General features: G+C 46.7%; 1 protein-coding gene across 12 annotated transcripts in view; it reads right to left on the reverse strand.

Annotated features, from left to right (window-relative positions):
* Positions 1 to 12,432, reverse strand: part of SRPK2 (SRSF protein kinase 2) — a 287,057-nt gene extending 274,625 nt beyond the window's left edge. For 4 of the 12 annotated variants that reach the window (XM_007982499.3, XM_007982495.3, XM_038004329.2 and 1 more), the window contains exons 1-2: positions 11,826 to 11,971; positions 11,682 to 11,736 (exon numbers count right to left, since the gene is read on the reverse strand). In XM_007982499.3, the coding sequence (XP_007980690.1) occupies positions 11,682 to 11,736; positions 11,826 to 11,841 (71 nt within the window). In that variant the 5' untranslated portion in view covers positions 11,842 to 11,971. Of the gene's footprint in view, positions 1 to 1,961; positions 2,081 to 11,681; positions 11,737 to 11,825; positions 11,972 to 12,283 lie in introns of those variants that run through there. The other 8 variants (XM_073009229.1, XM_073009227.1, XM_007982492.3 and 5 more) reach the window with 6 other exon arrangements.
* Between the last annotated feature and the right edge of the window lie 881 nt (positions 12,433 to 13,313).

Below are 13,313 nucleotides of genomic sequence, written 5' to 3' on the forward strand. Positions count from 1 at the left end.
AGAGTAGCTGGGATTACAAGGGTGCGTCACCCTTCCTGGCTAATTTTTATATTTTTAGTAGAGATGGGGTTTCGCCATGTTGGCCAGGCTGGTCTCAAACTCCTGACCTCAGGAGATCCACCCGACTCAGCCTCCCAAAGTGCTAGGATTACAGTAGTGAGCCACCATGCCCAGCATCCCCCCTTTTTTACAAAAAAAAATTAAAAGCACCTTTTCTCCTTCATACACACACACACAAAAGCTTATTCAATAACTAATCTTAAGAAAAACAAACAAAAAAGGACCCTGCTCTGTCTTCCTATTCACTCATACAGCTGCAAGTTTGCTTTTATTTCAAAACACTGTGCTAAGATAGCTCCAGCTATAGTCTCTAATGATTTTCTAACTGCCAGAAGCAAAGGCCAAGATTAAGGCTCATCTCACTTGAATTTTATCTGCAGACTAACACTGCTGACCATGCCCTTCTTGAAATGCTATATTCCCTTGGTTTCTGTGAGACAGCTTTCTCCTGGGTCTCCCATCTCTCTGGCTCCTGCTTTACCAACCCTATCTGTAGCCTCCTCTTCACGTGTTGATGCACCTTCATTCAGCCAGTTCCCTACCATCAGCTATACTTGACAACTCCCAATATACATCCTCCTCAACAGAGCTCTTCCCAGTGCTCTAGCTACAAACACTGACCAAAGAGCTCTTAAAGGAATTCATATGGAGACCTCAAAAAGTCTGGCCAGGCTGGGCGCGGTGGCTCATGCCTACAATCCCCACACTTTGGGGGACCAAGGATGGTGGATCACCTGAGGCCAGGAGTTCGGGACCAGTCTGGCCAACGTGGTGAAACCCCGTTTCAACTAAAAAAAAACACACAAAAATTAGCCGGCCATGGTGTTGGCACTATAATTCCAGCTACTCAGGAGGCTGAGGTGGGAGAATTGCTTGAACTTGGGAGGCGGAGGCTGCTCTGAGAGCCAAGATCGTGCCACTACACTCCAGCCTGAGCAAAAGAGCAAGACCCCATATCAAAAAAAAAAACAAAGAAAAAAAAGAAAAGGCTGGCCAAAGTCACCAATAATTTTTCTGAAACATGCTCTGCATTCCCTATTGTGAAGAATGGCAATACCACCCATAAATCTAGCTAATTCAGAAACATGGAATTCATCCTAGAACCCTCCCACTTTTCTTTCACATTAAACTGGACACTAAGTCTAGTGGATTCTAGCCCCTTAGTACACATCAGTCTCCTGAAGTCTCATGCAATAGCCTCCCAATGGAGCACCTGGCCCCTAAGCAATTCTCCACACAATAGCTAAAGGAATCTTTCTAAAAACCTGAATGTGTGCCCCTTAGCAGCTTCCCAGTCCTTTGTTTGACTTCCTCAGAGCCCTACTAATTGCTTACCACACCCTGCACTCCAGCCTTACTAACCTGCTTGACATTCCAAGACTACACACCATTTTAAACTCCACATGTTGACACCAACTGCAGTGTTTCTTCTGCATGGAAGGTCCTTGCCCTGCCCCCTTATTTTACTTGGCAAATTATTACTGGTTCTTCTAGAACCAGTTTAGAATGCCCTCCTGATTTCCAGTTTACTTTTAGATTACAAAATGATACCCATAATGATTAGAAAGATACACAACTTATACATACATCTGAAAAAGGAATCATCCGAAAATCTAGAACTTTTTATAAATCAATAAGAAAAACTTGCAACACAGTATTTTTTTAAAGGGTAGGGGGCAAAAGACTTAAAAAGACACTTCACAAAATAGGAAACTCAAATGACCAAGAAACATATAAAAAGATGTTGGCCAGGCCCGGTGGCTCATGCCTGTAATTCCAGCACTTTGGGAGGCCGAGGCGGGCAGATCATAAGGTCAAGAGATCAAGACCATCCTGGCCAACATGGTGAAATCCCGTCTCTACTAAAAATACAAAAATTAGCGGGGCGCAGTGGCACACACCTGTAGTCCCAGCTATTCGGGAGGCTGAGGCAGGAGAATTGCTTGTATCCAGGAGACGGAGGTTGCAGTGAGTTGAGATCATGACACTGCATTCCAGCCTGGCGACAGAAAGACTCCGTCTCAAAAAAAAAAAAAAAAAAGATGTTTAACATCGTAACTCAGGAAAATGCAATTGAAAACCATAATGAAGTATCAATACACACCCATAATAGGTAAAATTTATTAAAATGACACTGCCAAGTGTGGGCAAAAATGTGAAGCAACCATAAGTGTCTTTACACTTGTGGGACTGTAAAGTAGTTCAATCAAAACTACATCTTTGAGCCTGGGCAACATAGGGAGACCCCATCTCTACAAAAAATTTTAAAATCAGCCGGGATGGTGGTGCTAGCCTGTAGTCCCAGCTACTCGTAGTCCCAGCTACTCAGGAGCCTGAGGCAGGAGGATTATTTGACACCAGGAATTTGAGGTGGCAGTGAGCTATGATCGTGCCACTGCCAGCCAACAAAGCAAGACCCAGTCTCTAAAAAAAAAAAAAAAAAAAAATACAGTCATCCCTCTGAAACTGTGGATTCTGTATCCATATATCCATAGGTTCAACCAATCATGGATCAAAAACAATCAAAAGCAAATAAATAATAACGATAAAATAAAATCTACAAATTTTAAAAAACACCGTATAACAACTATCAACATGGTATTTACATTGTATAATGTATTATTAGTAATCTAGAGATAATTTAAAATATACAGAAGGACGTGTGAAGGTTACAAGGGACTTGAGTATCCTCAGATTTTGTTATCTGAGGGTGTCCCAGAACCAATCCTCCAAGGATACTGAGGGATGACTGTATATTCTATAAGATTTCATTTATATGAAATTCAAGAACAGACAAAATTAAGCAACAATGATAGATATCAGAAAAGTTGTTGCTTCTAGGTGGTATAGACTCGGGGGAAGCACGAGAAAACTTACGGAGCATTGAAAGGGTTTTATATACTGATGAACGTGGTGGTTACAGGGGTATAAATAAATGTAAAAAAAATCATCAAACTGTACAACTAAGATGAATGCACTGGGCCGGGTGTGGTGGCTCACGCCACCAGCACTTTGGGAGGCCGAGGCAGGTGGATCATGAGATCAGCAGATCGAGACCAGCATGGCCAACATGGTGAAACCTTGTCTCTACTAAAATTACAAAAATTAGCTGAGAAGTGGTGGCACAAGCCTGTACTCCCAGCTACTCAGGAGGCTGAGGCAAGATAATGGCTTGAACTGGGGAAGCGGAGGTTGCAGTGAGCCAAGATCGTGCCACTGCACTCCAGCCTAGTGACAGAGCAAGACTCTGTCTCAAAAAAACAAACAAACAAACAAAAAATGAGTGCACTGCCAGGCATGGTGGTAGGCACCTGTAGTCCCAGCTACTTGGGAGGCTGAGGTGGCGAATCACCCAAACCCAAGAGGGTGAAGGCAGCCTAGGCAACAAAGAAAGCCCCTATCTCTAAAAAAGAAAATTAAAATTAAAAATGATGTTTTTTCCTTAAGATGGAGTTTCACTGCGTCGCCCAGGCTGGCATTCAGTGGCGTGATCTCAGCTCACAGCAACCTCCACCTCCTGTGTTCAAGCAACTATCCCACCTCAGACTCTCGAATAGCTGGGACTACAGGCACATGCCACCACTCCCAGCTAATTTTTGTTATTTTTAGTAGAGATGGGGTTTCATCATGTTGACCAGGCTGGTCTCAAACTCCTGACCTCAAGTGATCCTCACTGATCCTTAAAAGATCAATGCACTTTAGATACATGCATATACATGTATGTTAGGACTCAATTTTTTAAAAATGAACAAAACCATGTACAAATAAAAGAATAACACACCAAAACAATTAATACCCTAAATTAACATGCTAAAAAAATTATTTTTCTTTTTTTTGAGACAGACACTCGTTCTGTTGCCCAGGCTGGAGTGCAGCAGCGCTATCTCGGCTCACTGCAAGCTCCACCTCCCAGGTTCAAGCGATTCTCCTGCCTCAGCCTCCTGCGTAGCTGGGATTATAGGCACATGTCACCACACATGGCTAATTTTTGTATTTTTAGAAGAGATGGGGTTTCACCATGTTGACCAGGATGGTCTCAATCTCCTGACCTCGTGATCCATAAGCCTCGGCCTCCCAAAGTGCTGGGATTACAGGCGTGAGCCACCGTGCCCGGCCAGTAAAAAATTTTTAAATTAAAAATAATCAGTAGAGCCACAGCTGACGCTTACTTCTTAAATCTTCTGTATTATACTGAATTCTGTACTGAATTTTGTACCATGACCATATTACTTTTATTACTTTAAAAAAAAATAAAAAAATAAAGCTGGGCCGGGTGCAGTAGCTCATGACTGTAATCCCAGCATTTTGGGAGGCTCAGGCAGGTAGATCACTTGAGGCTTAGGCCAGGAGTTGCTGACCAGGCTCTACTAAAAATACAAAGAAAATAAGCTGGGCATGGTGGCGCATGCCTGTAATCCCAGTTACTCGGGAGGATGAGGCAGGAGGAGCACCTGAATCCTGGAGGTGGGGGTTACAGTGAACCAAGATCATGCCACTGCATTCCTGCCTGGGTGACAGAGCCAGACCGTCTCAAGAAAAAAAAAAAAAAAAAAAAAAGTTATTTCATTAAAATGACAATGTTAAAACGAAACCTGGCCAGGGCAGTGGCTCAAGCCTGTAATTCCAGTGCTTCGGGAGGCCATGGCAGGTGGATCATGAGGTCAGGAGTTCAAGACCTGCCTGGCCAATACAGTGAAACTCTGTCTCTATTAAAAATACAAAAAATTAGCCAGAAATGGTGGCAGGCGCTTGTAATCCCAGCTACTCACGAGGCTGAGGCAGGAGAATCGCTTGAACCCAGGAGGCAGAGGTTGCAGTGAGCTGAGATCAGGCCACTGCACTCCAGCCTGGGCAACAGAGCATGACTCCATCTCAAATAAAAAAAAGAAAAGAAATCTAAGCACTACTGTACCTCATCACACTGGCCTGCAATGGTCTTTTCACAAAGCAATCTCTTCAATTATCTTACTCTTTTAGCATCCAACACACACCCTGGCACTAGCTATCTGCAGAACTAGGTATCTGCTTCGTGTCCATTTACTGTATTCTACTGTAGAGGTGGTAAGCAAAAATGTTTGTTGAATAAACAAATGTGTAAAAAAAAAAAAAGAAATGAGGGCCGGGCGCCGTGGCTCACGCCTGTAATCCCAGCACTTTGGGAGGCGGGCAGATTACGAGGCCAGGAGATTGAGACCATCCTGGCTAATACGGTGAAACCCTGTCTCTACTGAAAATACAAAAAAATTAGCCAGGTGCGGTGGCGGGTGCCTGTAGTCTCAGCTACTCAGGAGGCTGAGGCAGAAGAATGGCATGAACCCAGGAGGTGGAGCTTGCAGCGAGCTGAGATCTCGCCACTACACTCCAGCCTGGATGATGCGGTGAGTCCCCGTCTCAAAAAAAAAAAAGAAAGAAATGAAAATTAGGCAATCCATGAGAAGTATTCCAAAGTCATGGGCTTATGAGGTAGAATTTATACTACAGAGAAGGGTTGAGGCTTACTGAATAAGGATATAAACTTGTATCACTACATTCCAAAATTGTCTCACCAGGCTAGGTGCGGTGGCTCACGCCCGTAATTCCAGCACTTTGGGAGGCTGAGGCGGGCGGATCATTTGAGGCCAGGAGTTCATAATCAGCCTGGCCAACATGGTGAAACCCCATCTCTACTAAAAATACAAAAATTAGCCAGGCGTGGTGGCACATGCCTGTAGTCCCAGCTACTTGGGAGGCTGAGCCAGGAGATTCGCTTGAACCTGGGAGGCGGCGGTTGCAGTGAGACGTGATCACGCCACTGCACTCCAGCCTGGGTGACACAGCAAGATACCATCTCAAAAAAACTAGAAGCAAAGTATACCCAGATATCATTCAGCCTGTGAATAAACTGTTAATTCACACAATGGAATACTTCTTACCAACAAAAAGGAAAGCACAGACGGGAGTGGTGGCTCATGCTTGTAATCCCAGCACTATGGGAGGCCGAGGTCGGTGGATCACCTGAGGTCAGGAGTTCGAGACCAGCCTGGCCAACATGGAAAAACCCCATCTCTACTAAAAATACAAAATCAGCCAGGCATGGTGGCACATGCCTGTAATCCCAGCTACTCAGGAGGCTGAGGCAGGGGAATCACTTAAACCCGGCAGGCAGAAGTTTCAGTGAACCAAGATTGTGCCATTACACTCCAGGCTGGGCAACAAGAGCAAAACTCCATCTCAAAAAAAAAAAGGAATGCACTACTGACACAGGCAACAACATGGATGAATCTCAAGGGCATTATGCTGAGTGAAAAAAGGCAAATCACAAAAGGTGACATACTGCATAATTCCATTTATATAACATTCTCGAAGTGGCAACTTTAAGTGATAGAGAACAGATCAGTATTTGTCAGGCTTAGATTTGAAGACAGAAAGTGTGAGTGTTCTTTGTGGTAATGAAATAGTTTGGCATCCTGACTGTGGTGATTATTCTAATCTACACAAATGATACAATTTGTTAGAAGTACACACACAAAGAGTGCATGTAAAACTGGTAAAATCCAAGTAAAATCTTTCTTGAGTTAATAACATTGTGTCAATGTCAATTTATTGGTTTCAACAATGTTCTATGGTTAAGATATCAACGTGGGGGAAGTTGAATAAAGAGTACACAAAGAACTCTGTACCACTTTTGCAAGGTCTTGTGAGTCTGAAATTACTTCAAAATTAAATGTTTTAATAAAAATTTTACAAGAAGAAAACAGAATTTTTTTTTTTTTTTGAGACGGAGTCTTGCTCTGTCACCCAGGCTGTAGTGCAGTGGCACGATCTCGGCTCACTGCAACCTCCGTCTCCCAGGTTCAAGCGATTCTTCTGCCTCAGCCTCCTGAGTAGCTGGAACTGCAGAAGCACGCCACCACGCCCAGCTAATTTTTGTATTTTTAATAGAAACAGGGTTTCACCATATTGGCCAGGCTAGTCTCGAACTCCTGACCTCATGATCTGCTCACCTTGGCCTCCCAAAGTGCTGGGATTACAGGCTTGAGTCACCACGCCTGGCCAGAAACAGAAAAATTCTAAGGAACAATAGATGAATGGATAAAATGTGGCATATCAACACTGCTATTGAGCAATATAAAGGATCTAAGTACCAATACGTGCCATAACATGGATGAACCTTGAAAACATTGTTCTAAGGAAACCAGACACAAAGCCACATACTGTATATTCCATCTACATGAAATGTTCAGAATCAGCAGATTCACAGAGACTTAGAACGTAAATTAGTTGTTGCCAACGCAGGGGGAAGGGGAATGGAGAATAACTGGGAAATAAATATGGAGTTTCTTTCTGGGGAAGTGAAAATGTTATAGAATTAGATAACGGCTGCACAATTTAATCAATAGACTAAAAATCTGTAAATGGCCTACTTTAAAAGGTAAATTTTATGGTATGTGAACTATATCACAATAAAAGAGTTATGAAAAAAAATGAGAGAGATCTTTTAAAAATTGTACCTACATATAAACATACCCTAAGGCAAAAATTTATCCCAAGCTATGTGATGTAACTAATTCCTAAGATTTGTGATTAAACAGCACTACAGTCTTTCTGTGCTGCGTTTTACTCACAAAGCAGCACAATTAATAATTAGCAAACCAAACTCATAGGACAATCTAACAGGATTATAATTTTGACCCACTAAAAAATCTTAATCTTATTCCTGACAACAACAATTTCCAGTGTACCATAAAAGTAGCCTCTAGGAACTGGCTCAATTCATAAAAGCTCACACATTTGAACTGAACTAAAATTAAATTAAAAGCCAGCTTGCATATATAAAGGTAGATAATGACAAAAATAAATCATATTACATCACGCCAGACCCACAGTCACATAATTCAAGTTTGCCAATCATATTAATAGTTTAAAATTTACCTATTACTCCTTTTCCTCCTCTGGAAAATTAATCAAAAAGCAAAAACAGTGCTTCAGGAAACCTGAATTCTGATTCAAACGAAGCTACTGTTGTGGGCTTAACGAGTCAGAGCTATCCGTAAAATGCAGGGTACCCTGAAAATACTAGTCTCCGGGAGATTCTTTTACCACTTCTCAGGTGCCACTCCTTGCACACTCAACCACGTCACCTGGTTTCCCACGTACTACTGCAGGGCAGGTCTGTTTCCACTACTACCCCCTTCCCCACAATCTATTCTCCATATAGCAGCCTTTTGTTTTGTTTTGTTTTTGGAGATGGAGTCTCCCCCTCTGTTGCCCAAGCTGGAGTGCAGTGGTGCAATCTCGGCTCACTCCAAGCTCTGCCTTCCAGGTTCACAGCATTCTCTCACCTCAGCCTCCCGAGTAGCTGGGACTACAAGCACCTGCCACCATGCTGGGCTATTTGTTTTTGTATTTTTAGTAGAAATGGGGTGTTAGCCAGGATGGCCTCGATCTCCTGACCTTGTGATCTGCCTGCCTCGGCTTCCCAAAGCTATGGGATTACAGGCATGAGCCACAGCACCAGGACAGCAGCCCTCTTTTTAAACAGTGAATGAGAACCTGTCCCTTCCACATGTAAGCCTCCAATGGCCTACCAGACCAGATATGCTCTGACTCCGGCCTCCCATCAACCTTTCTGGGCCACTCCGGCCACCCTGACTTTTGGGTTCCTCGAATACTTCCAGCCCACTCCTCCCCAGGGCCTCTGCCACACTGGATCTCCTCCTCATTCTTGATCCTGCTCAAATGTCACTTCTCAGAGAGTGGAGTGTGGACTCTGGTCCTGGGCTGCCTTGAGTCAACAGATGGGCATGTTATTTACTCTTGCTGTGTCCGTTTCCTCATCTGTAAAATGTCAGTAATAACGGTGCCTACCTCTTAGGGTTGTCACAAGGTACATGTAAAGCAATCGACAGAGTGACTGGCACAGTGTTCAAATGTCATCTATCATTATTACTTAAGATGCCCCCTCTTTTCTTCCTATCCCTTACCCCTATCTGAAATTATCTTCTGTCACCCTCTTTGTGGTTTTCCCTAAACTTCCCAGGGTTAGCTTTGCAAGGAGCTTCGTCTTGTTCAAAACTCTATCACCTGCCTGGCACAGTGGCTCACGCCTGTAATCCCACCACTTTAGGAGGCCGAGGCAGGTGGATCACGAGGTCAGGAAATTGAGACCATCCTGGCTAACACGGTGAAACCCCGTCTCTACTAAAAAATACAAAAAACTAGCCGGGCGAGGTAGCGGGCACCTGTAGTCCCAGCTACTCGGGAGGCTGAGGCAGGAGAATGGGCTTGAACCCAGAAGGCGGAGGTTGCAGTGAGCCGAGATCGCGCCACTACACTCCAGCCTGGGCGACAGAGCAAGACTCGGTCTCAAAAAAAAAAAACACACAAAAAAAACCTCTATCACCATCTCCAAAGAAAGACATGTAAATACCCATTTAATAGATGAATAAATATATAACATCAAACATTTCCTTTAAATAATGTCTTGATTCAGGCCAGGAGCGGTGGCTCACGCCTGTAATCCCAGCTCTGTGGGAGGGGATCACCTGAGGTCAAGAGTTGCAGACCAGCCTGGCCAACATGGTGAAACCCCGTCTCTACTAAAAAATACAAAAAAAATTAGCTAGGCTGGGTGGCGGGTGCCTGTAATCCCAGCTACTCGGGAGGCTAAGGCAGGAGCATCCCTTGAATCCGGGAGGCGGAGGTTGCAGTGAGCCAAGATCCGGCCGTTGCACTCCAGTCTGAGCGACAACAGCGAAACTCTGTCTCAAAAAAATAATTAAATAAAATAATGTATTGATTCAAAGAGTTAAGTGAAAAATGGCATTGCCTCAATCAGTTATATAATTGGGCTGGTCCCATTACCTTACAGACTAGAGTCAGTTCGTTTCATTATTAGCTGGTGTGTTATTTTCCCCCTCAAATTCTATCACACATACACAACACACAGTGGGAGAAACTCGCAGATTAATCTGTGAGACTATAAACTGAGTACTGTGGCTATTCACTAAGTCTTCATAAACATACCACATAAATCCAAACTGCGGCCCACCAAAAAGGCCCTCGACCATTAGGAAAATCACACCCTAATATATGCAAATACAAGACACATGCCGACTTAATTAGAACTGTTTTTCTACATGTACATATAGGTAACATGCACACATACGTGTCTGTTTGTATACACATGCACACATAGCCATCTCCGACACTGGGGTCACACTTTTTCCACTTCTTTTTATGTTTCTGAATATAACAGACTACGTGGAATTAAATCAATGCTTTGAATTCAGAGCTGTGATTAAAACCCAGTACTTATTCAGAATCCTAAACATTACAGTTCTCCTTACCACTGGGTAAACTTCCATGGTTCACCAAAGGAAATCTCAAATTTAAGGTTGTAATTCACTTGAAAGCTAGCACTAATTTTTTTAAACGCATCTAAAGCTACCAAAAATCCAGTCCATTTTAACATCTTATGAATTCAATATCAAATTTTTACCCACCAATTAGTTCTTCAAGTCTTTAAGAAGTGTTTCCCTTTACTCTAATTTTTTTTTTTTTTAGAAAGTTATTTTTAAGTCACTATCCACATTTTGTGAAACTCTAAAGGACCAAGGCCAACGACAAGGGGAAAAAAGGAAACAACCAAAAATGTTTCTGGATTTTATTAAAGATGATGCTGGACTCTCGTTCCCCATAGTACCAAAGATGTCACACGGAGTATTATTGCTCAAAAGAGTGAAGCAATTAATCTAGAGGAAGAGATAACGATGTTGAACGCTGGTAAATCAAAAAAATAAGGAGAGAGGAGTGGAAAAGGAGAAGACGCGGCGGCGCTGTGCGGTCTCGGAGCAGCTCTCCAGGAAAGGGTTCTCGGGCAGCGGCCCCCCGGCTCGGGTGAGCCGCCAGACTGGAGGTGGCCAGCGCGGGCGCGTTTTCCACTCCGCCCGGCTCCGGCGCACACGCCCACAGCCCCGCGCAGCCCGCGACCCCAGCGCCCGCAGCGCACCCAAGTCACGCTCGACCCGAGCGGAAAGTTTCGAATCCAAACCAGAGAGCCGAAACGCACAGGTCTCGGGGCTGAACTCGCGCCAGGAACACGCCCGAGGCGAACCACTTGACAACCAGCTCTGGTTCTCAGCAGAAAGGCCGACAGGCGGGGGCCGGGGAGGAAGGGGAGGCGAAACACACGCCCTCGCCCACACTCAGCCCCTCCGAGTCCTCGGCCCGCGGCTCAGGTGGGAGCAGCGCAGCCGCCGCACTCCCGCACCGGGCGGGCCGGAGCCCCTCCCAGAAAGGGCCGCGACCCCCGGGCCAGCTCGCGCGCAGGGGACCGGTGCGCACGCCCCGCCCGGCGCCTCCCCGCCGGCCTCCCGCCCGCCGGCCGGTGGCGACCCGGGGCGGGAGGGCGCGGAGTCGAGGCTCCGTGATGCTCGGGAACCGGCCGCGGCCCGCGCGCCCCTCCCCCGCCGCCGCCCCTCCCCCCGGGCCGCCCGCGGGGCGCAGGAGCCGAGCGCCGGCGTCCCGGGGGACCAGCCCGCCCGCCGGCCGGAGGACCTGGACAACTTTCCCCTGCGCGGCCGCGGGCGCCCCCGACGGGGCAGGGGTGGGGAACGGGGACAGGCGCACCGTGGACTCACTTTTTCGGATGTTTCTCTCTTTTCGGCCTCCGCTTTCGGGCCTGAATGGCCAGCACTGTGGGAAGAGAAGACACACATTAACGGTCGGGCCGCCAGCCAGGGCCGGCCGCGTGGCGGGGAGAGGGCGCGCCGCGGGCCACTCACCTTTCCGGGAGCTCATTCCGACGCGGCGGAAGCGGGGCGGGGGGCTTCGCGGCGGCTGCGGCGGCGGCGGCGACGCGGGCGCCGAGACGAGCCGGGCTGCAGCCTCCACTCGCTCCGCCGGCCGGGAGGAGGCGGGAACCGCGCCTGCGCCGCCACCGCCGCCGCTCCAGCAGGGACCCAGCAAGACCCGCCCCTGGCCGGCCCCGCCCCCGCCCCGCCCCCACCCGCCGGCCCCGGGGGTCGGGACCCCCGAGTTGCGCGCCCCGCGCCCCCGCCCCACCCACCTGTGCAGAGGTGGTCGCCGCCCAAGGCCGCGCTGGCCCTCGGCCTCCCTCACCCCAGCCCGCGGCCCGGGCCTCCGCCTCCTGCGCTCCTGCGGCTGGCCCAGGCCGCCCGCCTCTCCTGGGCACCGGACCCGCGGGACCCTCCCTCCCCGCCGCTGCCTCTCCCTTCCGCACCCCGGCCGGTCGCGCAGCCCGCTGCTCCATGCGCCCTTCCTTGGCCGGCGCCTCCGCGGGTCTCGCACCACCTCTCTTCCCGCGGCCTCTTCTCTCCCTTTGCTCCTCTACATCCTTGCATCCCCATGAGCGCCGCTTCCTCCTCTCCGGCGGGCGTGGAAAGGGCACACGACCAAAAGCTGGGAAACCTGGGTCCGCGATTAGCGGTGTGACCTTGGAGAAGTCATTTCTCTCCCACCTCTGCGTGCCCTCCAGGATTGCATGAGTTTAATGAAGGAAAAGATACAGATAGCATTCAAAGTACGACAATGGTTTTGCACATGAATTGAAACCCGGTTCCGTAAACACCATGTGTATAACAATTCAAAACAACAATCACACCAAGTAGTTATTTTCTGCATCCTGCAATGAACAAACTGAGTCCCAACGAGGTTAAACAGTTTAACCAGCCAGGATCGAAATTCAGGCCTGGCTGGCTGTCGACAAACTCCACCTTATCAGGCTGCCTATAAAAGATGTGAATCAAGTTGATAGTGGCACAAAAAGATAACTACCATGTTCCCTTATTTATGTAAATAATTACAATAGTTTTTGAAAGATAAGCATCCTGACCATTAACTCCCTCCTTGGTCACACAACTGTATCTTCAACTGACAAGGTGGCTTACTCTAAGGATGGTAAAACAGACAGTACAGGAAAAGCTACTTGGATTTTGAAAAGCCTTTAACTTTTTGTATTCAAAAATATCAAACCTTTATAGAAAAGTTACAAGAAAAATATAATTCACAGCCAAATTAACCCATATTCACCAATTTTTAACATTCTGCCACATTTGCTATGTGTCTGTGTGTATGGTTTATTTTGCTGAATCATTTGAGTTTTTGTAGACACTGTTACCCTTTATCCGTAAATATTTCAGTAAATATCTACTGGGAACAAAGATAATCTCCCACGTAATCAGAATTCCATGATCACTCCAAGAAACTTTCATGCTAATACAATGTAATCATCTGTAACATACAGGCCATAT

The sequence above is a fragment of the Chlorocebus sabaeus genome, chromosome 21 (assembly GCF_047675955.1).
Source record: "Chlorocebus sabaeus isolate Y175 chromosome 21, mChlSab1.0.hap1, whole genome shotgun sequence".
In the NCBI taxonomy this organism is placed as follows: Eukaryota; Metazoa; Chordata; class Mammalia; order Primates; family Cercopithecidae; genus Chlorocebus; species Chlorocebus sabaeus.